The 25,964-nt window shown below is 44.8% G+C and overlaps 1 protein-coding gene across 2 annotated transcripts in view; it reads right to left on the bottom strand.

Annotated features, from left to right (window-relative positions):
- Nucleotides 1-25,964, bottom strand: part of tacc1 (transforming, acidic coiled-coil containing protein 1) — a 94,693-nt gene that overhangs the window by 31,781 nt on the left and 36,948 nt on the right. Inside the window, exon 1 of one of the 2 annotated variants that reach the window (XM_061932785.2) lies at nucleotides 6,038-6,361. The exons of the other annotated variant lie outside the window; for it this stretch is intronic. Within the exon in view, the coding sequence (XP_061788769.1) occupies nucleotides 6,038-6,192 (155 nt within the window). The 5' untranslated portion in view covers nucleotides 6,193-6,361. Of the gene's footprint in view, nucleotides 1-6,037; nucleotides 6,362-25,964 lie in introns of those variants that run through there. 2 annotated transcript variants of the gene reach the window in all.

A 25,964-nucleotide genomic window follows, 5' to 3' on the forward strand; every position in this document is an offset into this window, starting at 1 on the left:
GACTTGGACTTTGGCTTGGTTTTGTTCTCCCGAGGTGCAAGTGAATTGGACCAGATGTGGCGTGAAGGTAAATACATGATTTATTTAAACACTATAACTACAAAGAAAAGGATCAAACAAAAGGCGCGCACAGGGGCGGAGGTACAAAGCTAGACTATAAACACAGAACTTGCACATTGGCAGAAACTATGAACAATTAAACAAAACTTGTAAACTATGGCTTGAATAAAGAAAACTTACTTGGATGAAAAAACGGCATGAAAAAGCGTAGGAAGTGTCATAAGTGTGTGGAGAGTGTAAATGCGGGGATGTCGTCAGAACGACAAACTGAAAACAATGAACTTAAATACTATAGACATGATTAACGAAAACAGGTGTCCATCCATCCATCCATCCATCTTCTTCCGCTTATCCGAGGTCGGGTCGCGGGGGCAGCAGCCTAAGCAGGGAAGCCCAGACTTCCCTCTCCCCAGCCACTTCGTCCAGCTCCTCCCGGGGGATCCCGAGGCGTTCCCAGGCCAGCCGGGAGACATAGTCTTCCCAACGTGTCCTGGGTCTTCCCCGCGGCCTCCTACCGGTCGGACGTGCCCTAAACACCTCCCTAGGGAGGCGTTCGGGTGGCATCCTGACCAGATGCCCGAACCACCTCATCTGGCTCCTCTCCATGTGGAGGAGCAGCGGCTTTACTTTGAGCTCCTCCCGGATGACAGAGCTTCTCACCCTATCTCTAAGGGAGAGCCCCGCCACCCGGCGGAGGAAACTCATTTCGGCCGCTTGTACCCGTGATCTTGTCCTTTCGGTCATAACCCAAAGCTCATGACCATAGGTGAGGATGGGAGCGTAGATCGACCGGTAAATTGAGAGCTTTGCCTTCCGGCTCAGCTCCTTCTTCACCACAACGGATCGATACAGCGTCCGCATTACTGAAGACGCCGCACCGATCCGCCTGTCGATCTCACGATCCACTCTTCCCTCACTCGTGACAAGACTCCGAGGTACTTGAACTCCTCCACTTGGGGCAAGATCTCCTCCCCAACCCGGAGATGGCACTCCACCCTTTTCCGGGCGAGAACCATGGACTCGGACTTGGAGGTGCTGATTCTCATCCCAGTCACTTCACACTCAGCTGCGAACCGATCCAGTGAGAGCTGAAGATCCTGGACAGATGAAGCCATCAGGACCACATCATCTGCAAAAAGCAGAGACCTAATCCTGCAGCCACCAAACCAGATCCCCTCAACGCCTTGACTGCGCCTAGAAATTCTGTCCATAAAAGTTATGAACAGAATCGGTGACAAAGGGCAGCCTTGGCGGAGTCCAACCCTCACTGGGAACGTGTCCGACTTACTACCGGCAATGCGGACCAAGCTCTGGCACTGATCATACAGGGAGCGGACTGCCACAATCAGACAGTCCGATACCCCGTACTCTCTGAGCACTCCCCACAGGACTTCCCGAGGGACACGGTCGAATGCCTTCTCCAAGTCCACAAAACACATGTAGACTGGTTGGGCAAACTCCCATGCACCCTCAAGGACCCTGCCGAGAGTATAGAGCTGGTCCACAGTTCCACGACCAGGACGAAAACCACACTGTTCCTCCTGAATCCGAGGTTCGACTATCCGGCGCAGCCTCCTCTCCAGTACACCTGAATAGACCTTACCGGGAAGGCTGAGGAGTGTGATCCCACGATAGTTAGAACACACCCTCCGGTTCCCCTTCTTAAAGAGAGGAACCACCACCCCGGTCTGCCAATCCAGAGGTACCGCCCCCGATGTCCACGTGATGCTGCAGAGTCTTGTCAACCAAGACAGCCCCACAGCATCCAGAGCCTTAAGGAACTCCGGGCGGGTCTCATCCACCCCCGGGGCCTTGCCACCGAGGAGCTTTTTAACTACCTCAGCAACCTCAGCCCCAGAAATAGGAGAAAACAGGTGTGTGACTCAAAATGTGAAACAGGTGCGTGACGTGACAGGTGAAAACTAATGGTTGCTATGGTGACAAAACAAAAGTGCACAAAAAGTCCAAAAACCAAAACGAACATGAACAAAACAAAAACATGATCACACAGACATGACAAATAATCAGAATTTTACAAAAAAAAAAAATCACCATTTTACAAGAACAACAAAACTATTGGCAATATTGTGATACAAGTCAGAATTTTATATGACCAATGTCACCATTTTGCATTAAAAAGTCATAATTTTACATTAAAAAAGTCATAATTTTACATAAAGAGGTAATATATTTAGGAGGAAATATTGCAATATTACAGAATATTACAGAAACAGAAATATTATGAGAAATTGTTCCTAATTTTATAAGAAAAAAGTCGACCCATTGTGAGAAAAAGACTGCTTTTAGTTAAAGAAAAATAATAATAATTTTTTGTTTGTAATTGGTTTTTAATCTTCATTATTTACTTCAAGTTATCACAGTATGTCTTTATATACTTTTTTATTTTATTTTATTATTAATTTAGGCCAAAGGGGGCGCATTTCAATTTCTTACACACACTTGTTATTTCATATGTTGACCAGAGGGGGAGCACTTCAGATTTTAACACACACCTGTTATTTCATATGTTGACCAGAGGGGGAGCACTTTTAAAAGCGACAAAAAAAATAATAAAAAAATAAAAAAATAAAAAAATAAAAAAAGCGACACACAGTCAATATGAAAAATCCCTCCTTTTTGGGACCACCCTCATTTTGATAGATGTCACCAGCAGGGGTGCAAATGACACATTCTCTATTAGATGCAATGTTATTGATTTATGTCAGCACTTGTTCACACCTCCTCATATGGAAGATACTTTTCCTTCTTCATGTCTCGAGAAGGGTAGAATTACAAGAACACACACACACACACACACACACACACACACACACACACACACACACACACACACACACACACACACACGCTCACACTTTCTTGTATTTGTTACCTTCTTGAGGCCTCCGAAAAATGCCGACCTCTAGTATTATACAAACCCCGTTTCCATATGAGTTGGGAAATTGTGTTAGCTGTAAAAATAAATGGAATACAATGATTTACAAATCCCTTTCAACCCATATTCAGTTGAATATGCTACAAAGACAACATATTTGATGTTCAAACTCATAAACATTTTTTTTTTTGCAAATAATCATTAACTTTAAAATTTGATGCCAGCAACACGTGACAAAGAAGTTGGGAAAGGTGGCAATAAATACTGATAAAGTTGAGGAATGCTCATCAAACACTTATTTGGAACATCCCACAGGTGAACAGGCTAATTGGGAACAGGTGGGTGCCATGATTGGGTATAAAAGTAGATTCCATGAAATGCTCAGTCATTCACAAACAAGGATGGGGCGAGGGTCACCACTTTGTCAACAAATGCGTGAGCAAATTGTTGAACAGTTTAAGAAAAACCTTTCTCAACCAGCTATTGCAAGGAATTTAGGGATTTCACCATCTACGCTCCGTAATATCATCAAAGGGTTCAGAGAATCTGGAGAAATCACTGCACGTAAGCAGCTAAGCCCGTGACCTTCCATCCCTCAGGCTGTACTGCATCAACAAGCAACATCAGTGTGTAAAGGATATTACCACATGGGCTCAGGAACACTTCAGAAACCCACTGTCAGTAACTACAGTTGGTCGCTACATCCGTAAGTGCAAGTTAAAACTCTCCAATGCAAGGCGAAAACCGTTTATCAACAACACCCAGAAAAGCCGTTGGCTTTGTTGGGCCTGAGCTCATCTAAGATGGACTGATACAAAGTGGAAAAGTGTTCTGTGGTCTGACGAGTCCACATTTCAAATTGTTTTTGGAAACTGTGGACGTCGTGTCCTCCGGACCAAAGAGGAAAAGAACCATCCGGATTGTTATAGGCGCAAAGTGTAAAAGGCAGCATGTGTGATGGTATGGGGGTGTATTAGTGCCCAAGACATGGGTAACTTACACATCTGTGAAGGCGCCATTAATGCTGAAAGGTACATACAGGTTTTGGAGCAACATATGTTGCCATCCAAGCAACGTTACCATGGACGCCCCTGCTTATTTCAGCAAGACAATGCCAAGCCACGTGTTACAGCAACGTGGCTTCATAGTAAAAGAGTGAGGGTACTAGACTGGCCTGCCTGTAGTCCAGACCTGTCTCCCATTGAAAATGAGTGGTGCATTATGAAGCCTAAAATAGCACAACGGAGACCCCCGGACTGTTGAACAACTTAAGCTGTACATCAAGCAAGAATGGGAAAGAATTCCACCTGAGAAGCTTCAAAAATGTGTCTCCTCAGTTCCCAAACGTTTACTGAGTGTTGTTAAAAGGAAAGGCCATGTAACACAGTGGTGAACATGCCCTTTCCCAACTACTTTGGCACGTGTTGCAGCCATGAAATTCTAAGTTAATTATTATTTGCAAAAAAAAATAAAGTTTATGAGTTTGAACATCAAATATGTTGTCTTTGTAGTGCATTCAATTGAATATGGGTTGAAAAGGATTTGCAAATCATTGTATTCCGTTTATATTTACATCTAACACAATTTACCAACTCATATGGAAACGGGGTTTGTAATAAAAGTCGTAATTTTACTCAACACAAGTCAAAATTTTACAAGAAAAACTGAACATTTGTGCAATATTATGATAAAAGTTTGAATTTTACTCAATAACAGTCGCAATTTTACAAGAAAAGCTTAACATTTTGGCAATTTTATGAAAAGAGTCGTAACTTTACTCGACGAAAGTCACGATTTTATGAGAAAACTGTAACATTTTGGCAATATCATAATAATAATCAGAATTTTACTCAAAAAAATGTCACTCTTTTACAAGAACAACACAAAAATTGGCAATATTGTGATAAAAGTCAGAATTTTATATGACAAATGTCACCATTTTGCATGAAAAAAATTATAACTTTACATAAAAAAAGTAACAATTTCACGAGAAAATATTGCAATATTACAGAAACAGGAAGATTATGAGAAGTTAGTCTAAAAGACGGCTTTTAGTAAAATTTTTTATTTTTTGTTTGTAATTGGTTTGTCATCTTCATTATTTACTTCGTTATTACAGTATGTCTCTATTTACATATATATATATATATATATATATATATATATATATATATATATATATATATATATATATATATATATATATATTTTTTTTTTTTTATAATTTTGGCCAAAGGGGGCGCTTTTCAATTTCTTACACACACTTGTTATTTCATATGTTGACCAGAGGGGGAGCACTTCAAAATTTTAACACACACTTGTTATTTCATATGTTGACCAGAGAGGGAGCCCTTCAAATTTTAACCCACACTTCTTACTTCATATGTTGGCCAGAGGGGGAGCCTTTCAAATTTTAACACACACTTGTTATTTCATATGTTGACCAGAGAGGGAGCCCTTCAAATTTTAACACACACTTGTTACTTCATATGTTGACCAGAGAGGGAGCCCTTCAAATTTTAACACACATTTGTTATTTCCTATGTTGACCAGAGAGGGAGCCCTTCAAATTTTAACACACACTTGTTACTTCATATGTTGACCAGAGGGGGGAGCACTTCAATTTTTTTTTTTCACACACACTTGTTATTTTGTATGTTGACCAGAGGGGGAGCACTTCCAATATTTTACACACACTTGTTATTTCATTTGTTGACCAGAGAGGGAGCCCTTCAAATTTTAACACACACTTGTTATTTCGTATGTTGACCAGAGGGGGAGCACTACCAATATTTTACACACACTTGTTATTTCATATGTTAACCAGAGGGGGAGCACTTCAAATGATGCAATGTTATTCACTTGTTCACACCTCCTCATATGGAAGATACTTTTCCGTCTTCATGTCTCAAGAAGGCTAGAAATACAACAACACACACACACACACAAACACACACACACACACACACACACACACACACACACACACACACACACACACACACACACACACACACACACACACACACACACACACACACACACATCAACACACACTCCTCACTCCAAAATCCTTCTTGCCTGCAGCCTTGCGATCGCTCCTCCTCATCATCCTCCTCCTCCTCCTCTTCCCTAGGCACCTTCTCGCTCCCTTCCTCTCCTTCCTCCCCTTCCTCTCCTCCTCGCACGGCGGTCCAGGTCCATTTGGCCCAGGACACGGGTGACAACCAGGACATCGCTCCTCTCAAAGGCGGCTGAAGAACCCTTTTTTTGGCTTCTGGTTCCTCTGCGAAGTCCTCCCGAGTGTTCTCACGTCACGCATGAGGAACCAGGTCTTGTCCACTAATGAAAGTCTTCAGACATCGTTGGCGGCGTGTGTCCACCACCCACTCCCTCTGATCAGCTGCCTCTCCAAGAACTGATCTCTCTCTCCTCCTCCCAAGCCCTCCAGCCTCCAGCGGGCGTTTCCACCGACACTCCGCCAGGTGGGGGTGGCAGCAGAGAAAGGGTGTGGCTTCTCACCAGCGAGCTCCGTGTGTTCCCCCCGTGGTGGCAGAATGGTATGGACCGTGTTCCTCTCCGAAGCAGGAGGAGGAGGGGCTCCTCGTTTGTGGCCCAGAGAGAGGGTAGGAATGCGGGGCCGTACCTAAAGGCCTATGGACCCCCCAGGCTATTGCAGTTAACTAACTGACAGGCTGGAGGAACCGGTTCTATTGGATCGTCTCAAGAACTCCACCTGACTTCCAGAAGTCAGAGAGAGACATCGGCATGTAACGTTGGTGATGTGCAATAGAGAACCTCACTTGTGTTGTGCATAAGTATTTATTCCATGTTTTAAAGCACTTTTTCTGCAGGCCAGCTACTTTTCAATGGACCAAGTGGAGATGCCCTACCTCATTCATACTTATCATTTATATTCATTTATTTATGACAGAGAGGTTAACAAGTTAAATGTGTTTAATGATAGTTCAACATATAGATTCCTTTCTTTCATTAAGACAAGAATATAAGTTGGTATGATTGTGATGACTTGCATTGATTGGAATCATAATAATAATTAAAGCTGCAAGCAGCATTGGTCGGGCCCGCGTATTTGGCAGGTGCTAGTCCTAAGTGTCCCAATACTTTTGTCAAGTTTTAGTCCCAAGTGTCCCAATACTTTTGTCCAGTGTAAGTGTCCCAATACTTCTGTCCAGTGGTAGTCCTAAGTATCCCAATACTTTTGTCAAGTTGTAGTCCTAAGTATCCCAATACTTTTGTCAAGTTGTAGTCCTAAGTGTCCCAATACTTTTGGCCAGTGTAGGTGTCCCAATACTTTTTTCCAGTGGTAGTCCTAAGTGTCCCAATACTTTTGTCCAGTTGTAGTCCTAAGTGTCCCAATACTTTTGTCAAGTTGTAGTCCTAAGTGTCCCAATACTTTTGGCCAGTGTAAGTCTCCCAATACTTTTGTCCAGTTGTAGTCCTAAGTGTCCCAATACTTTTATCCAGTGTAAGCGTCCCAATACTTGTGGCCAGTGTAAGTGTCCCAATACTTTTGTCAAGTGGTAGTCCTAAGTGTCCCAATGCTTTTGTCTACGTTTAGTCCGAAGTGTCCCAATACTTTTGTCCAGTTCTAGTCCTAAGTGTCCCAATACTTTTGTCAAGTTGTAGTCCTACGTGTCCCAATACTTTTGGCCAGTGTAAGTGTCCCAATACTTTTGTCCAGTGGTAGTCCTAAGTGTCCCAATAGTTTTGTCCAGTTGTAGTCCTAAGTGTCCCAATACTTTTGGCCAGTGTAGGTGTCCCAATACTTTTGTCCAGTGGTAGTCCCAAGTGTCCCAATACTTTTGGCCAGTTTTCGTCCTAACTGTCCCAATACTTGTGTCCAGTTTTAGTCGTAAGTGTCCCAATACTTTTGTACAGCGGTAGTCCGAAGTGTCCCAATACTTTTGTCCAGTTTTAGTCCTAAGTGTCCCAAAACTTTTGTCCAGTTTTAGTCCTTAATGTCCCAATACTTTTGTCAAGTTGTAGTCCTAAGTGTCCCAATACTTTTGTCCAGTGTAAGTGTCCCAATACTTTTGTCCAGTGTAAGTGTCCCAATACCTTAGTCCAGTGGTAGTCCTAAGTGTCCCAATACTTTTGTCTACTATTAGTCCGAAGTGTCCCAATACTTTTGTTCAGTGGTAGTCCTAAGTGTCCCAATACTTTTGTCAAGTTGTAGTCCTAAGTGTCCCAATACTTTTGTCCAGTTGTAGTCGTAAGTGTCCCAATACTTTTGTCCAGTGGTAGTCCCAAGTGTCCCAATACTTTTGGCCAGTTTTCGTCCTAACTTTCCCAATACTTGTGTCCAGTTTTAGTCGTAAGTGTCCCAATACTTTTGTACAGTGGTAGTCCGAAGTGTCCCAATACTTTTGTCAAGTTGTAGTCCTAAGTGTCCCAATACTTTTGTCCAGTTTTAGTCCTTAATGTCCCAATACTTTTGTCAAGTTGTAGTCCTAAGTGTCCCAATACTTTTGTCCAGTATAAGCGTCCCAATACTTGTGTCCAGTGGTAGTCACAAGTGTCCCAATACTTTTGTCAAGTTTTAGTCCCAAGTGTCCCTATACTTTTGTCCAGTTTTCGTCATAAGGGGCCATAATACTTTTGTCTAGTGTAAGTGCCCCAATACTTTTGTCCATTGTTAGTCCTTAGTGTCCCAATACTTTTGTCCAGTGTTAGTCGTAAGTGTCCCAAAACTTTTGTCCAGTTTTAGTCCTTAATGTCCCAATACTTTTGTCACGTTGTTGTCCTAAGTGTCCCAATACTTTTGTCCAGTGTAAGTGTCCCAATACTTTTGTCCAGTGTAAGTGTCCCAATACCTTAGTCCAGTGGTAGTCCTAAGTGTCCCAATACTTTTGTCTACTATTAGTCCAAAGTGTCCCAATACTTTTGTTCAGTGGTAGTCCTAAGTGTCCCAATACTTTTGTCAAGTTGTAGTCCTGAGTGTCCCAAAACTTTTGTCCAGTTTTAGTCCTTAATGTCCCAATACTTTTGTCAAGTTGTAGTCCTAAGTGTCCCAATACTTTTGTCCAGTGTAAGTGTCCCAATACTTTTGTCCAGTGTAAGCGTCCCAATACCTTAGTCCAGTGGTAGTCCTAAGTGTCCCAATACTTTTGTCTACTATTAGTCCAAAGTGTCCCAATACTTTTGTCCAGTTGTAGTCGTAAGTGTCCCAATACTTTTGTCCAGTGGTAGTCCCAAGTGTCCCAATACTTTTGGCCAGTTTTCGTCCTAACTGTCCCAATACTTGTGTCCAGTTTTAGTCGTAAGTGTCCCAATACTTTTGTACAGTGGTAGTCCGAAGTGTCCCAATACTTTTGTCAAGTTGTAGTCCTAAGTGTCCCAATACTTTTGTCCAGTTGTAGTCGTAAGTGTCCCAATACTTTTGTCCAGTGGTAGTCCCAAGTGTCCCAATACTTTTGTCCAGTATAAGCGTCCCAATACTTGTGTCCAGTGGTAGTCACAAGTGTCCCAATACTTTTGTCAAGTTTTAGTCCCAAGTGTCCCTATACTTTTGTCCAGTTTTCGTCATAAGGGGCCATAATACTTTTGTCTAGTGTAAGTGCCCCAATACTTTTGTCCATTGTTAGTCCTTAGTGTCCCAATACTTTTGTCCAGTGTTAGTCGTAAGTGTCCCAATACTTTTGTCCAGTTTTTGTCCTAAGTGTCCCAATACTTTTGTCCAGTGGTAGTCTGAAGAGTCCCAATACTTTTGTCTAGTGTACCTACCTTGTCTGCATTGTGTTTGAGTCTTGATTTGAAGAGGGATATTGAATCTAAGTTACGAAGGTCTGGAATCAGACAGTAGTGATGATAATGTCCACATTTTCAAATGGAGGAGAGAAAAAAAAGTCCTCCTTTCTGTCCAATACCACATGAAAGTTTGTCCAGCTTCCATACTCCTTTTTATGCACTTTAGAAGAAATACATTTTTGTTAGCGCAGGCAGGATGGAGCAGGGCTTTTATTGTGAAGACAGGAACTGTGCGGTCGGTCTTTAGAGTTTTGACGACAGGTATGGCGCGAGAGTCTGTTGAAATTAAAAAAAATGTTTCTCGTCTTCCTGTCGGTCGTTTTTTCTTAATAATGATCTGGCAGCAGCTAGCAGTCAATCAAGTGACAAAAAGTCACGTCATAGTGAAGATTGGTGATCGCTCATTTTTATGTCCATTTTTTTAATGCCTGGCTGGCGGTCGACTGACACACCCTCCGCCATCGACTGACACACCGTCCACCATCGACTGACACATCCTCTACCATCGACTGACACACCCTCCACCATCGACTGACACACCCTCCGCCATCAACTGACACACCCTCCGCCATCGACTAACACACCCTCCGCCATCGACTAACACACCCTCCGCCATCGACTGACACACCGTCCACCATCGACTGACACATCCTCTACCATCGACTGACACACCCTCCACCATCGACTCACACACCCTCCGCCATCGACTGACACACCCTCCGCCATTGACTGACACACCCTCCGCCATCGACTCACACACCCTCCGCCATTGACTGACACACCCTCCACCATCGACTGACACACCCTCCGCCATCGACTCACACACCCTCCGCCATCGACTGACACACCCTCCGCCATCGACTGACACACCCTCCGCCACCCTCCGCCATCGACTGACACACCCTCCGCCACCCTCCGCCATCGACTGACACACCCTCCGCCATCGACTGACACACCCTCCGCCATTGACTGACACACCCTCCGCCATCGACTCACACACCCTCCGCCATCGACTGACACACCCTCCACCATAGACTGACACACCCTCCGCCATCGACTGCCTGACACCCCCTTTACCATCGACTGACACACCCTCCGCCATCGACTGACACACCGTCCACCATCGACTGACACATCCTCTACCATCGACTGACACACCCTCCGCCATCGACTGACACACTCTCCGCCATCGACTAACACATCCTCCACCATCGACTGACACACCCTCCACCATCGACTAACACATCCTCCACCATCGACTGACACACCGTCCACCATCGACTGACACACCCTCCGCCATCGACTGACACACCCTCCGCCATCAACTGAGACACCCTCCACCATCGACTGACACACCCTCCGCCATCGACTAACACATCCTCCACCATCGACTGACACACCGTCCACCATCGACTGACACACCCTCCGCCATCGACTGACACACCCTCCGCCATCAACTGAGACACCCTCCACCATCGACTGACACACCCTCCACCATCGACTAACACATCCTCCACCATCGACTCACACACCCTCCGCCATTGACTGACACACCCTCCGCCGACAAACCCTCCGCCATCGACTAACACACCCTCCGCCATCGACTAACACACCCTCCGCCATCGACTCACACACCCTCCGCCATCGACTGACACACCCTCCGCCATCGACTGACACACCGTCCACCATCGACTGACACATCCTCTACTATCGACTGACACACCCTCCACCATCGACTCACACACCCTCCGCTATTGACTGACACACCCTCCGCCATTGACTGACACACCCTCCGCCATCGACTCACACACCCTCCGCCATCGACTGACACACCCTCCGCCATCGACTGACACACCCTCCGCCATCGACTGACACACCCTCCGCCATCGACTGACACACCCTCCGCCATCGACTGACACACCCTCCACCATCGACTGACACATCCTCTACCATCGACTGACACACCCTCCACCATCGACTCACACACCCTCCGCCATCGACTGACACACCCTCCGCCATCGACTGACACACCCTCCGCCATCGACTGACACACCCTCCGCCATCGACTGACACACCGTCCACCATCGACTGACACATCCTCTACCATCGACTGACACACCCTTCGCCATCGACTGACACACCGTCCACCATCGACTGACACACCGTCCACCATCAACTGACACATCCTCTACCATCAACTGACACACCCTCCACCATCGACTCACACACCCTCCGCCATCGACTGACACACCCTCCACCATCGACTAACACACCCTCCGCCATCGACTCACACACCCTCCGCCATCGACTGACACACCCTCCGCCATCGACTGACACACCCTCCGCCATCGACTGACACACCCTCCACCATCGACTGACACATCCTCTACCATCGACTGACACACCCTCCACCATCGACTCACACACCCTCCGCCATCGACTGACACACCCTCCGCCATCGACTGACACACCCTCCGCCATCGACTGACACACCCTCCGCCATCGACTGACACACCCTCCGCCATCGACTGACACACCGTCCACCATCGACTGACACATCCTCTACCATCGACTGACACACCCTCCGCCATCGACTGACACACCCTCCGCCATCGACTGACACACCCTCCGCCATCGACTGACACACCCTCCACCATCGACTGACACATCCTCTACCATCGACTGACACACCCTCCACCATCGACTCACACACCCTCCGCCATCGACTGACACACCCTCCGCCATCGACTGACACACCCTCCGCCATCGACTGACACACCCTCCGCCATCGACTGACACACCGTCCACCATCGACTGACACATCCTCTACCATCGACTGACACACCCTTCGCCATCGACTGACACACCGTCCACCATCGACTGACACACCGTCCACCATCAACAGACACATCCTCTACCATCAACTGACACACCCTCCACCATCGACTCACACACCCTCCGCCATCGACTGACACACCCTCCACCATCGACTAACACACCCTCCGCCATCGACTCACACACCCTCCGCCATCGACTGACACACCCTCCGCCATCGACTGACACACCCTCCGCCATCGACTGACACACCCTCCACCATCGACTGACACATCCTCTACCATCGACTGACACACCCTCCACCATCGACTCACACACCCTCCGCCATCGACTGACACACCCTCCGCCATCGACTGACACACCCTCCGCCATCGACTGACACACCCTCCGCCATCGACTGACACACCGTCCACCATCGACTGACACATCCTCTACCATCGACTGACACACCCTTCGCCATCGACTGACACACCGTCCACCATCGACTGACACACCGTCCACCATCAACTGACACATCCTCTACCATCAACTGACACATCCTCCACCATCGACTCACACACCCTCCGCCATCGACTGACACACCCTCCGCCATCGACTAACACACCCTCCGCCATCGACTCACACACCCTCCGCCATCGACTGACACACCCTCCGCCATCGACTGACACACCGTCCACCATCGACTCACACACCCTCCGCCATTGACTGACACACCCTCCGCCATCGACTGACACACCCTCCGCCATCGACTGACACACCGTCCACCATCGACTGACACATCCTCTACCATCGACTGACACACCCTCCACCATCGACTCACACACCCTCCGCCATTGACTGACACACCCTCCGCCGACAAACCCTCCGCCATCGACTAACACACCCTCCGCCATCGACTCACACACCCTCCGCCATCGACTGACACACCGTCCACCATCGACTGACACATCCTCTACCATCGACTGACACACCGTCCACCACCGACTGACACATCCTCTACCATCGACTGACACACCCTCCGCCATCGACTGACACACCCTCCGCCATCGACTGACACACCCTCCACCATCGACTGACACACCGTCCACCATCGACTGACACATCCTCTACCATCGACTGACACACCCTCCGCCATCGACTGACACACCCTCCGCCATCGACTGACACACCCTCCGCCATCGACTGACACACCGTCCACCATCGACTGACACATCCTCTACCATCGACTGACACACCCTCCGCCATCGACTGACACACCCTCCGCCATCAACTTTTTTTTGTAGTTATAGTGTTTAAATAAATCATGTATTCACCTTCACGCCACATCTGGTCCAATTCACTTGCACCTCGGGAGAACAAACTGGTCCCAGTCTTGACAGGAATAAACATTGAATGCAACATGCTAGATCTTGCAGCATGATTATTAGCTAAAACAACCTGATTTAATGCAAATTCAGTAGAATTTTTAAAATCCTCTCAAAACCTACGTCAATGGTGATGACTAACATTCACTGCATGTGCCGCCGGTTACGATCAATACTTTTACAGATGTGCCACTTCAAAAAGCAATATAATAATACATTTGTACACAGCCACGTCTCAGCTGCTTACACACAATTTTCCATGACTGAGACACACGTGGCTCCTCTTAGAGGCCCCGCACTGAAAGGGTGGAGTTTGTCGTTATTTGCAGTGCAGGACTGCAGATGTCTGCTTTTTGGTTTCAGGGTGTTTATCTGAAGACTGTGTTGTAATAAGAAAATACTCTGACTGGAAAGTCAGGATCAAACGGTATTATTTTTATGCTGAGGAAGTCATAACCGAGGAGACCTTCCCGCCCTGTTTTTTCTTCTCTAAAAATGGCATGGATAAACATTAGAAGGTGGCATAAAGGTGCATCGATGGGGTCTCTGGATAAAAGACCACCCGATCCTTAAAAAGCTGGAGCCAGCCGAGCTTTGCCAAGAAGTCTGGAGCTGTGTACAGAGGCTCGTGTTTCAAATACCGTACTGTGATGTGGGAGGAACTGGGAAAATATGATTTTTTTGTCAAAACAATCACATAAGCCAGAAGCAACAACAATCTCAGCTTCTCTCGATTGTCACGTTTCCTCTCGGTAGACAAAACAAAAAGTAACAGAGGACAGAACGTCAAATGTTGTTAGCCTAAGTGTGTAATAAGTCCACATATGCAAATGTATATAAGGCACCAAACTACTTCTCTTTTAGAGGAGAATAGCAGAGCCACGTCACTCTTTCCTGTGGAACTAAAACAATGCAGGCACGCAATAGTTTCTTAAAAAAGATCCAGCTAAGAACCCAAGCGCAGTTCCTTTAAGTCTACGGACCACTTGGGAAATGACGCCAGAAAAAAGGGATATGAAATGAGACAGTTACAGTTAATTAAAAAAAAAAGCACTTTGGTATGCTATGTGAATAGTATATATACAGTCTATTATACAGCATTATTCACATGTGAATAACATAAATACAGTCTATTATACAGCATTATTCACATGTGAATAATATAAATACATCTATTATACAGCATTATTCACATGTGAATAATATAAATACAGTCTATTATACAGCATTATTCACATGTGAATAATATACATACAGTCTATTATACAGAATTATTCACATGTGAATAATATAAATACAGTCTATTATACAGCATTATTCACATGTGAATAATATATATACAGTCTATTATACAGCATTATTCACATGTGAAAAACATAAATACAGTCTATTATACAGCATTATTCACATGTGAATAACATAAATACAGTCTATTATACAGCATTATTCACATGTGAATAACACAAATACAGTCTATTATACAGCATTATTCACATGTGAATAATATAAATACAGTCTATTATACAGCATTATTCACATGTGAATAATATAAATACAGACTATTATACAGCATTATTCACATGTGAATAATATAAATACAGTCTATTATACATCCTTATTCACATGCAAATAGTATACATACAGTCTATTGTACAGCATTATTCACATCTGAATAATATAAATACAGTCTATTATACATCCTTATTCACATGCAAATAGTATACATACAGTCTATTATACAGCATTATTCACATGTGAATAACATAAATACAGTCTATTATACAGCATTATTCACATGTGAATAACACAAATACAGTCTATTATACAGCATTATTCACATGTGAATAACATAAATACAGTCGATTATACAGCATTATTCACATGTGAATAATATGAATACAGTCTATTATACAGCATTATTCACATGTGAATAACACAAATACAGTATATTATACAGCATTATTCACATGTGAATAGTATAAATGCAGTCTATTATACAGCATTATTCCCATGTGAATAGTATACAGTCGATTATACAGCATTATTCACATGTTGATATAAATACAGTCTATTATACAGCATTATTCACATGTGAATAATATATATACAGTCAATTATACAGCATTATTCACATGTGAATACTATAAATACAGCCTATTATACAGCATTATTCACATGTGAATAACACAAATACAGTCTATTATACAGCATTAGTTACATGTGAATAGTATAAATACAGTCTATTATACAGCATTATTCACATGTGAATAATATAAATACAGTCCATTATACAGCATTATTCACATGTGAATAATATAAATACAGTCTATTATATAGCATTATTCACATGTGAATAACACAAATACAGTCTATTATACAGCATTATTCACATGTGAATAATATAAATACAGTCTATTATACAGCATTATTCACATGTGAATAATATAAATACAGACTATTATACAGCATTATTCACATGTGAGTAATATAAATACAGTCTATTATACAGCATTATTCACATGTGAATAGTATACATACAGTCGATTATACAGCATTATTCACATGTGAATAATATAAATACAGTCTCTTATACAGCATTATTCACACGTGAATAACATAAATACAGTCTATTATACAGCATTATTCACATGTGAATAACACAAATACAGTCTATTATACAGCATTATTCACATGTGAATAATATAAATACAGTCTATTATACAGCATTATTCACATGTGAATAATATAAATACAGTCTATTATACAGCATTATTCACATGTGGATAATATATATACAGTCTATTATACAGCATTATTCACATGTGAAAAACATAAATACAGTCTATTATACAGCATTATTCACATGTAAATATTATAAATACAGTCTATTATACAGCATTATTCACATGTGAATAGTATACATACAGTCTATTATACAGCATTATTCACATGTGAATAATATAAATACAGTCTATTATACAGCATTATTCACATGTAAATAACATAAATACAGTCTATTATACAGAATTATTCACATGTGAATAATATAAATAAAGTCTATTATACAGAATTATTCACATGTGAATAATATAAATAAAGTCTATTACACAGCATTATTCACATGTGAATAATATAAATACAGTCTATTATACAGCATTATTCACATGTGAATGATATAAATACAGTCTATTATACAGCATTATTCACATGTGAATAATATAAATACAGTCTATTATACATTCAAGTACAGTGAAAAAGGAACATATGCATTATACAGTAGTCCAGTGTTTTTCAACCACTGTGCCGCGTTGTGCCGTTAGATACAGTCTGGTGTGCTGTGGGAGATGATCTAATTTCACCTATTTGGGTTAAAAATATTTTTGCAAACCAGTAATTATAGTCTGCAAATGATGTGTTGTTTTTGAATGTCGGTGCTGTCTAGAGCTCGGCAGAGTAACCGTGTAATACTCTTCCATATCAGTAGGTGGCAGCCGGTGGCTAATTGCTTTGTAGATGTCGGAAACAGCGGGAGGCAGGGTGCAGGTAAAAAAGGTATCTAATGCTTGAACCAAAAATAAACAAAAGGTGAGTGCCCCTAAGAAAAGGCATTAAAGCTTAGGGAAGGCTATGCAGAACGAGACTAAAACCGAACTGGCTACAAAGTCAACAAAAACAGAATGCTGGAGGACAGCAAAGACTTACTGCGGAGCAAAGACGGAGTCCACAATGTACATCCGAACATGACATGACAATCAACAATGTCCCCACAAAGAAGCATGAAAACAACTGAAATATTCTTGAAATAGCGCTCAAATACATGAAACTGCTACAGGAAAATACCAAAAAAAAGAGAAAAAGCCACCAAAATAGGAGCGCAAGACAATAACTAAAACTCTACCCACAAGAAAACACCAAAAAAGTCAAAATAAGTCAGAACGTGATGTGACAGGCAGGGCCGGCCCGTGGCATAGGCCGTATAGGCAAATGCTAAGGGCGCCGTCCATCAGGGGGCGCCATGCCAGTGCCACAAATGTTGGAGAAAAAAAAAAGAAAAAAAAAGTTGTTACTATTATTTCTAAATAAAAAAAATAATCTCACGTTAATTAAAATGCAAAGTAAAGCCTATTTAATAGAAATATTATTTGTTACAACATTACGCCCCCCCTCCTCCCCACGCACGGTGCGCCCCCTCCCTTCCCGTATCATGACTCTTTTTGGACGTCACCACATCAAAAAATCAACACAAGATGTCAAAACGGCCAAAACTGTCAGGTGCCCAGGGAAGAAAAAAGAGAAAAGAAGAGGAGGAGAAATGAGAAAAAGACAGAGGTAGCAGGTAGGTAACGTTAGCCTACATGAAATTATTTGTCTGTTACAGAATGTGATAGCTACCTGGCTTTTTAGCATTAAGCTAATGTTACATGATTCGGCAATTGCTAATCAATAAATAGCTAGTTCTGTTTTAACGTCGGGTTAATATTGTGGAGGGGGCTAAATTGTTATGGAAAATAATAATGTAACGTTAGGTAATTACAGTACTCCCACCTTACATTCCTCAGGGACATTTGTATTAGATCTTTTAAGCAGGTGTTTTTTGTTTACATTGTTATTGCCTTCTGGTTAGCTAATGTTTGCCCTGCAGGTAATAGTCACTTTTCCACCCCTTTCTATATTAGGTATAGTTGTAAGTAAAAAAAAAAAAGGTCAAAGACAAAGCTATTCGGTTTCTTGTGAGTATATACACTTCACTGCCGATGTGGGGGGGCGCCACCTAAAATCTTGCCTAGGGCGCCAGATTGGTTAGGGCCGGGCCTGGTTTAAAGTCATATCCAACAATTGCGATGACGACTTTTTATTGTCAACTGAGTTCAGTTGTTTAGTGATTTGTGCTGGTGGTGTGCCCCCGTATTTTTTTCAACGCAAAAAAATGTGCCTAGGCTCAAAAAAGGTTGAAAAACACTGCTTGATCATGTTAAAAAGTGTAAGGACATTGGACTGGATTGGTGTGTATCACAGCGGCCTCTGCTGGTAGAAAAGTGACATGACGGTTCATGACATACACTTTCCATTGTATCGGTCATTTTCCTGTTATGCTCTTGTCTCTTTGTTCTTATGCAGTGCTGTCCACAAATATACGCATATTGATATTATTTACTTTATTTTATTTATTTATTTAATTTTTTATTAATCAACCCAACAAAACAATACACAACAATACCATAATAATGCAATTCCAATTCCAAAACCAAACCCGACCCAGCAACATTCAGAATAGCGTAACCTATTTTTATGGGCTTACCTCTTTGTGATGTTAAGTTCCTGTTATAAGCTGTTACACAGTATGTGCCTTGATCTCTTATTTTGAAGGCGCTAAGAGCGGAAGTGGTGAGACGTTGTAGTGGAGCGGAGGTTTTGAAAGTAAGGAAATAAAGTATTTAGTTTACAAACCCCCTGGCGCTGTTTTGGACTATTTCTGTACTTGTTTTTATTATTATTATTTTTTTAATTGTATGTAAATGTTAAATGTTATAAATAAAGGTTTTGAAAAAAAAAGAAGAAAGGAAATAAAGTGGTTCTCGTGTAAAACTGGAGCCTCCGTGTTTGCTATTTTGTAGTTTTATACAATATAGGCAGGCCCGGCCCTAACCAATCTGGCGCCCTAGGCAAGATTTTAGGTGCCCCCCCCCCCATCGGCAGTGAAGTGTATATACTCACAAGAAACCGAATAGCTTTGTCTTTGACCTTTTTTTTTACTTAAAGAAAGCAAATTAACAATCAGAATAGTTAACAAGATAAAAAAAAAATATGAATAAATAAATGAATGCAAAAAATAAAAAATTAATATATGAAATACAATATTTTTTACATACATATTGCTTAATTAACATTAATGATGTGCACTTTAACAACTAGGCTTACAACTATACCTAATATATAAAGGGGTGGAAAAGTGACTATTACCTGCAGGGCAAACATTAGCTAACCAGAAGGCAATAACAATGTAAACAAAAAACACCTGCTTAAAAGATCTAATACAAATGTCCCTGAGGAATGTAAGGTGGGAGTACTGTAATTACCTAACGTTACATTATTATTTTCCATAACAATTTAGCCCCCTCCACAATATTAACCCGACGTTAAAACAGAACTAGCTATTTATTGATTAGCAATTGCCGAGTCATGTAACATTAGCTTAATGCTAAAAAGCCAGGTTACTATCACATTCTGTAACAGACAAATAATTTCATGTAGGCTAACGTTACCTACCTGCTACCTCTTGTCTTTTTCTCGTTTCTCCTCCTCTTCTTTTCTCTTTTTTCTTCCCTGGGCACCTGACAGTTTTGGCCGTTTTGACATCTTGTGTTGATTTTTTGATGTGGTGACGTCCAAAAAGAGTCATGATACGGGAAGGGAGGGGGCGCACCGTAATATAATAATAATAGTAATATAATAATAATAATAATATTTCTATTATATAGGCTTTACTTTGCATTTTAATTAACGTGGGATTATTTTTTGTATTTAGAAATAATAATACCAACTTTTTTTTTTTTTTTTCTCCAACATTTGTGGCACTGGCGTGGCGCCCCCTGATGGACGGCGCCCTTAGCATTTGCCTATACGGCCTATGCCACGGGGCGGCCCTGAGTATAGGCGACATATATAATCCCACCGCTGCCACCAATGTAACTGAGGGTTTATATATGTCGCCTATACTGTATAAAACTACAAAATAACAAACACGGAGGCTCCAGTTTTACTACTTTATTTCCTTTCTTTCAAAAACCTCCGCTCCACTACAACGTGTCACCACTTCCGCTCTTAGCGTCTTCAAAATAAGAGCTCAAGGCATATACTGTATAACAGCTTATAACAGGAACTTAACATCACAAAGAGGCAAGCCCATAAAAACAGGTTACAATTAGGGATGTCCGATAATGGCTTTTTTGCCGATATCTGATATTCCGATATTGTCCAACTCTTAATTACCGATACCGATGTCAACCGATACCGATATATACAGTCGTGGAATTAACACATTATTATGCCTAATTTGGACAACCAGGTATGGTGAAGATAAGGTCCTTTTAAAAAAAAATTAATTAAATTAAATAAGATAAATAATGGCGGTAATCCTAGAACCCGTTGGTGGACACCGGCGGTGAGGGATGCCGTCAGGCTAAAGAAGGAGTCCTATCGGGTTCTTTTGGCTCATGGGACTCCTGAGGCAGCGGACAGGTACCGACAGGCCAAGCGGTGTGCGGCTTCAGCGGTCGCGGAGGCAAAAACTCGGACATGGGAGGAGTTCGGGGAGGCCATGGAAAAAGACTTCCGGACGGCTTCGAAGCAATTCTGGACCACCATCCGCCGCCTCAGGAAGGGGAAGCAGTGCAGTGTCAACACCGTGTATGGTGGGGATGGTGCTCTGCTGACCTCGACTGCGGATGTTGTGGATCGGTGGAGGGAATACTTCGAAGACCTCCTCCATCCTACCAGCACGTCTTCCTATAAGGAAGCAGGGCCTGGGGAATCTGTGGTGGGCTCTCCTATTTCTGGGGCTGAGGTTGCCGAGGTAGTTAAAAAGCTCCTCGGTGGCAAGGCCCCGGGGGTGGATGAGATCCGCCCGGAGTTCCTTAAGGCTCTGGATGTTGTGGGGCTGTCTTGGTTGACAAGACTCTGCAACATCGCGTGGACATCGGGGGCGGTACCTCTGGATTGGCAGACCGGGGTGGTGGTTCCTCTCTTTAAGAAGGGGAACCGGAGGGTGTGTTCCAACTATCGTGGGATCACACTCCTCAGCCTTCCTGGTAAGGTCTATTCAGGTGTACTGGAGAGGAGGCTACGCCGGATAGTCGAACCTCGGATTCAGGAGGAACAGTGTGGTTTTCGTCCTGGTCGTGGAACTGTGGACCAGCTCTATACTCTCGGCAGGGTCCTTGAGGGTGCGTGGGAGTTTGCCCAACCAGTCTACATGTGCTTTGTGGACTTGGAGAAGGCATTCGACCGTGTACCCCGGGAAGTCCTGTGGGGAGTGCTCAGAGAGTATGGGGTAACGGACTGTCTTATTGTGGCAGTTCGCTCCCTGTATGATCAGTGTCAGAGCTTGGTCCGCATTGCCGGCAAAGAGTCGGACACGTTTCCAGTGAGGGTTGGACTCCGCCAAGGCTGCCCTTTGTCACCGATTCTGTTCATAACCTTTATGGACAGAATTTCTAGGCGCAGTCAGGGCGTTGAGGGGATCTGGTTTGGTGGCTGCAGGATTAGGTCACTGCTATTTGCAGATGATGTGGTCCTGATGGCTTCCTCCGGCCAAGATCTTCAGCTCTCACAGGATCGGTTCGCAGCCGAGTGTGAAGCGACTGGGATGGGAATCGGCACCTCCAAGTCCGAGTCCATGGTTCTCTCCCGGAAAAGGGTGGAGTGCCATCTCCGGGTTGGGGAGGAGATCTTTCCCCAAGTGGAGGAGTTCAAGTACCTCGGAGTCTTGTTCACGAGTGGGAGAAGAGTGGATGGTGAGATCGACAGTGCGGCGTCTTCAGTAATGCGGACGCTGTATCGATCCGTTGTGGTGAAGAAGGAGCTGAGCCGGAAGGCAAAGCTCTCGATTTACCGGTCGATCTACGTTCCCATCCTCACCTATGGTCATGAGCTTTGGGTCATGACCGAAAGGACAAGATCACGGGTACAAGCGGCCAAAATGAGTTTCCTCCGCCGAGTGGCGGGGCTCTCCCTTAGAGATAGGGTGAGAAGCTCTGTCATTCGGGAGGAGCTCAAAGTAAAGCCGCTGCTCCTCCACATGGAGAGGAGCCAGATGAGGTGGTTCGGGCATCTGGTCAGGATGCCACCCGAACGCCTCCCTAGGGAGGTGTTTCGGGCACGTCCGACCGGTAGGAGGCCACGGGGAAGACCCAGGACACGCTGGGAAGACTATCTCTCCCGGCTGGCCTCGGAACGCCTCGGGATCCCCCGGGAGGAGCTGGACGAAGTGGCTGGGGAGAGGGAAGTCTGGGCTTCCCTGCTTAAGCTGCTGCCCCCGCGACCCGACCTCGGATAAGCGGAAGAAGATGGATGGATGGAAGATAAATAAATTAAAAACATATTCTTGAATAAAAAAGAAAGTACAACAATATAACAACAGTTACATAGAAACTAGTAATTAATGAAAATTAGTAAAATTAACTGTTAAAGGTTAGTACTATTAGTGGACCAGCAGCACGCACAATCATGTGTGCTTACGGACTGTATCCCTTGCAGACTGTATTGATATATATTGATATATAATGTAGGAACCACAATATTAATAACAGAAAGAAACAACCCTTTTGTGTGAATGAGTGTGAATGGGGGAGGGACGTTTTTTGGGTTGGTGCACTAATTGTAAGTGTATCTTTTGTGTTTTATGTTGATTTAATAAATTTTTTAAAAAAACAAAACAAAAAACAATACCATAAATAAAAAAAAACGAAACTAAACTGTTGTGTTTATGTTGTGTTACTGTGCGGATGTTCTCCCGAAATGTGTTTGTCATTCTTGTTTTGTGTGGATTCACAGTGTGGTGTATATTTCTAACAGTGTTAAAGTTGTTTATACGGCCACCCTCAGTGTAACCTGTATCGCCGTTGATCAAGTATGCGTTACATTCACGTGTGTGTGCGTTAGAGATGCGCGGATAGGCAATTATTTCATCCGCAACCGCATCAGAAAGTCGTCAACCATCCGCAATCCACCCGATCTAACATTTGATCAGAACCGCACCCGCCCGTTGTTATATATCTAATATAGACGATGCAAGGCATTAGTGAGGTTATAAAGCTTTTGCCTGTTAAAGAAAGGAGACTGATCCAATGCAGCACGGACATTCGCGTGCCACGCTGTCACGACCCAGACGCACACCAGTGCGCAATCATATGGGAGCCGCGCTGAGCGCACCTCCAAGCGCGTCTCGCTGCCGGCGACGGCCGGGTATATAGGCCCGACGCTCCAGCGCCATCCATTTTCAGGGCTAGTTGATTCGGCAGGTGGGTTGTTACACACTCCTTAGCGGGTTCCAACTTCCATGGCCACCGTCCTAGCTGCTGTCTATATCAACCAGGGTGAGCCCCACCCCTTTCGTGAGCGCACTGCGCGCGGAGTGACCCCTGTTACGCGCCCCCGGCAACAGGGGTGGCGGGCAGGTAAGCTGCGCGGGCGGAGCGCGTGACGCAGGCCGCGGCGAAGGCGGACGAGGCGGGGTGTCGGTGCGGTGGGCGCGGTGGTGACCCTGGACGTGCGTCGGGCCCTTCTCGCGGATCGCCTCAGCTACGGCTCCCGGTGGGGCCCTCTCGGGGGAAGGGGCCTCGGTCCCGGACCCCGGCGAGGCGTCCCTTCTCCGCTCCGTAAAATTGTCCATCTCTTTTTTTTTTTTTTCTTCTGTTGTGGCATATGCAGCAGGTGCCTGCTCGTTTTTCGTATGTGGGTAACAACATTTAACTATGTATATATATTTCCGAATTGGTTTAACTGCCACCCGCCTGAATCTATTTAAAATCTCATTTTTTTTTATTTCAACCACCCGACCCGACCCGACCCGCGGATAAAATCTTATTTTTTTTTATTTCATCCGCCCGATCCGCGGATAATCCGCGGACTCCGCGGTTGTGCCCGCAAACCGCGCATCTCTAGTGTGCGTACAGATGCCGCACATATCTTGTGACTGGGCCGGCACGTTGTTAGAATGGATGAAAAGCGGACGTGACGACAGCTCGTAGAGGACGTTAAAGGCAGTGCCTTTAAGGCACGTCCCCAAGACTGTGGTCTGGGTGGACTACGAGATATGATGACTTTGTTCGATAATGAAGGTTGCCTCAGCTCAAAGCCTGAGCCCCGACATTAATGAAGTAGCATCCAAGAAAAGATGGCAGGTATCTGGCTCGGGCACATCAGATTAGATCAGTGTGAGTTTAAACTGAGCAGTTTAAAGTCCTGAATGGTTGGATTATTTATCCATCCATCCATCCATCCATCTTCTTCCGCTTATCCGAGGTCGGGTCGCGGGGGCAGCAGCCTAAGCAGGGAAGCCCAGACTTCCCTCTCCCCAGCCACTTCGTCCAGCTCTTCCTGTGGGACCCCAAGGCGTTCCCAGGCCAGCCGGGAGACATAGTCTTCCCAACGTGTCCTGGGTCTTCCTCGCGGCCTCCTACCGGTCGGACGTGCCCTAAACACCTCCCTAGGGAGGCGTTCGGGTGGCATCCTGACCAGATGCCCGAACCACCTCATCTGGCTCCTCTCGATGTGGAGGAGCAGCGGCTTTACTTTGAGCTCCTCCCGGATGACAGAGCTTCTCACCCTATCTCTAAGGGAGAGCCCCGCCACCCGGCGGAGGAAACTCATTTCGGCCGCTTGTACCCGTGATCTTGTCCTTTCGGTCATAACCCAAAGTTCATGACCATAGGTGAGGATGGGAACGTAGATCGACCGGTAAATTGAGAGCTTTGCCTTCCGGCTCAGCTCCTTCTTCACCACAACGGACCGATACAGCGTCCGCATTACTGAAGACGCCGCACCGATCCGCCTGTCAATCTCACGATTCACTCTTCCCTCACTCGTGAACAAGACTCCGAGGTACTTGAACTCCTCCACTTGGGGCAAGATCTCCTGCCCAACCCAGAGATGGCACGGACGGCTTCGAAACAATTCTGGACCACCATCCGCCGCCTCAGGAAGGGGAAGCAGTGCACTATCAACACCGTGTATGGCGAGGATGGTGTTCTGCTGACCTCAACTGCGGATGTTGTGGATCGGTGGAGGGAATACTTCGAAGACCTCCTCAATCCCACCAACACGTCTTCCTATGAGGAAGCAGTGCCTGGGGAGTCTGTGGTGGGCTCTCCTATTTCTGGGGCTGAGGTTGCTGAGGTAGTTAAAAAGCTCCTCGGTGGCAAGGCCCCGGGGGTGGATGAGATCCGCCCGGAGTTCCTTAAGGCTCTGGATGCTGTGGGGCTGTCTTGGTTGACAAGACTCTGCAGCATCGCGTGGACATCGGGGGCGGTACCACTGGA

This window comes from Nerophis lumbriciformis, linkage group LG38 (assembly GCF_033978685.3).
Source record: "Nerophis lumbriciformis linkage group LG38, RoL_Nlum_v2.1, whole genome shotgun sequence".
NCBI classification, from domain to species: domain Eukaryota; kingdom Metazoa; phylum Chordata; class Actinopteri; order Syngnathiformes; family Syngnathidae; genus Nerophis; species Nerophis lumbriciformis.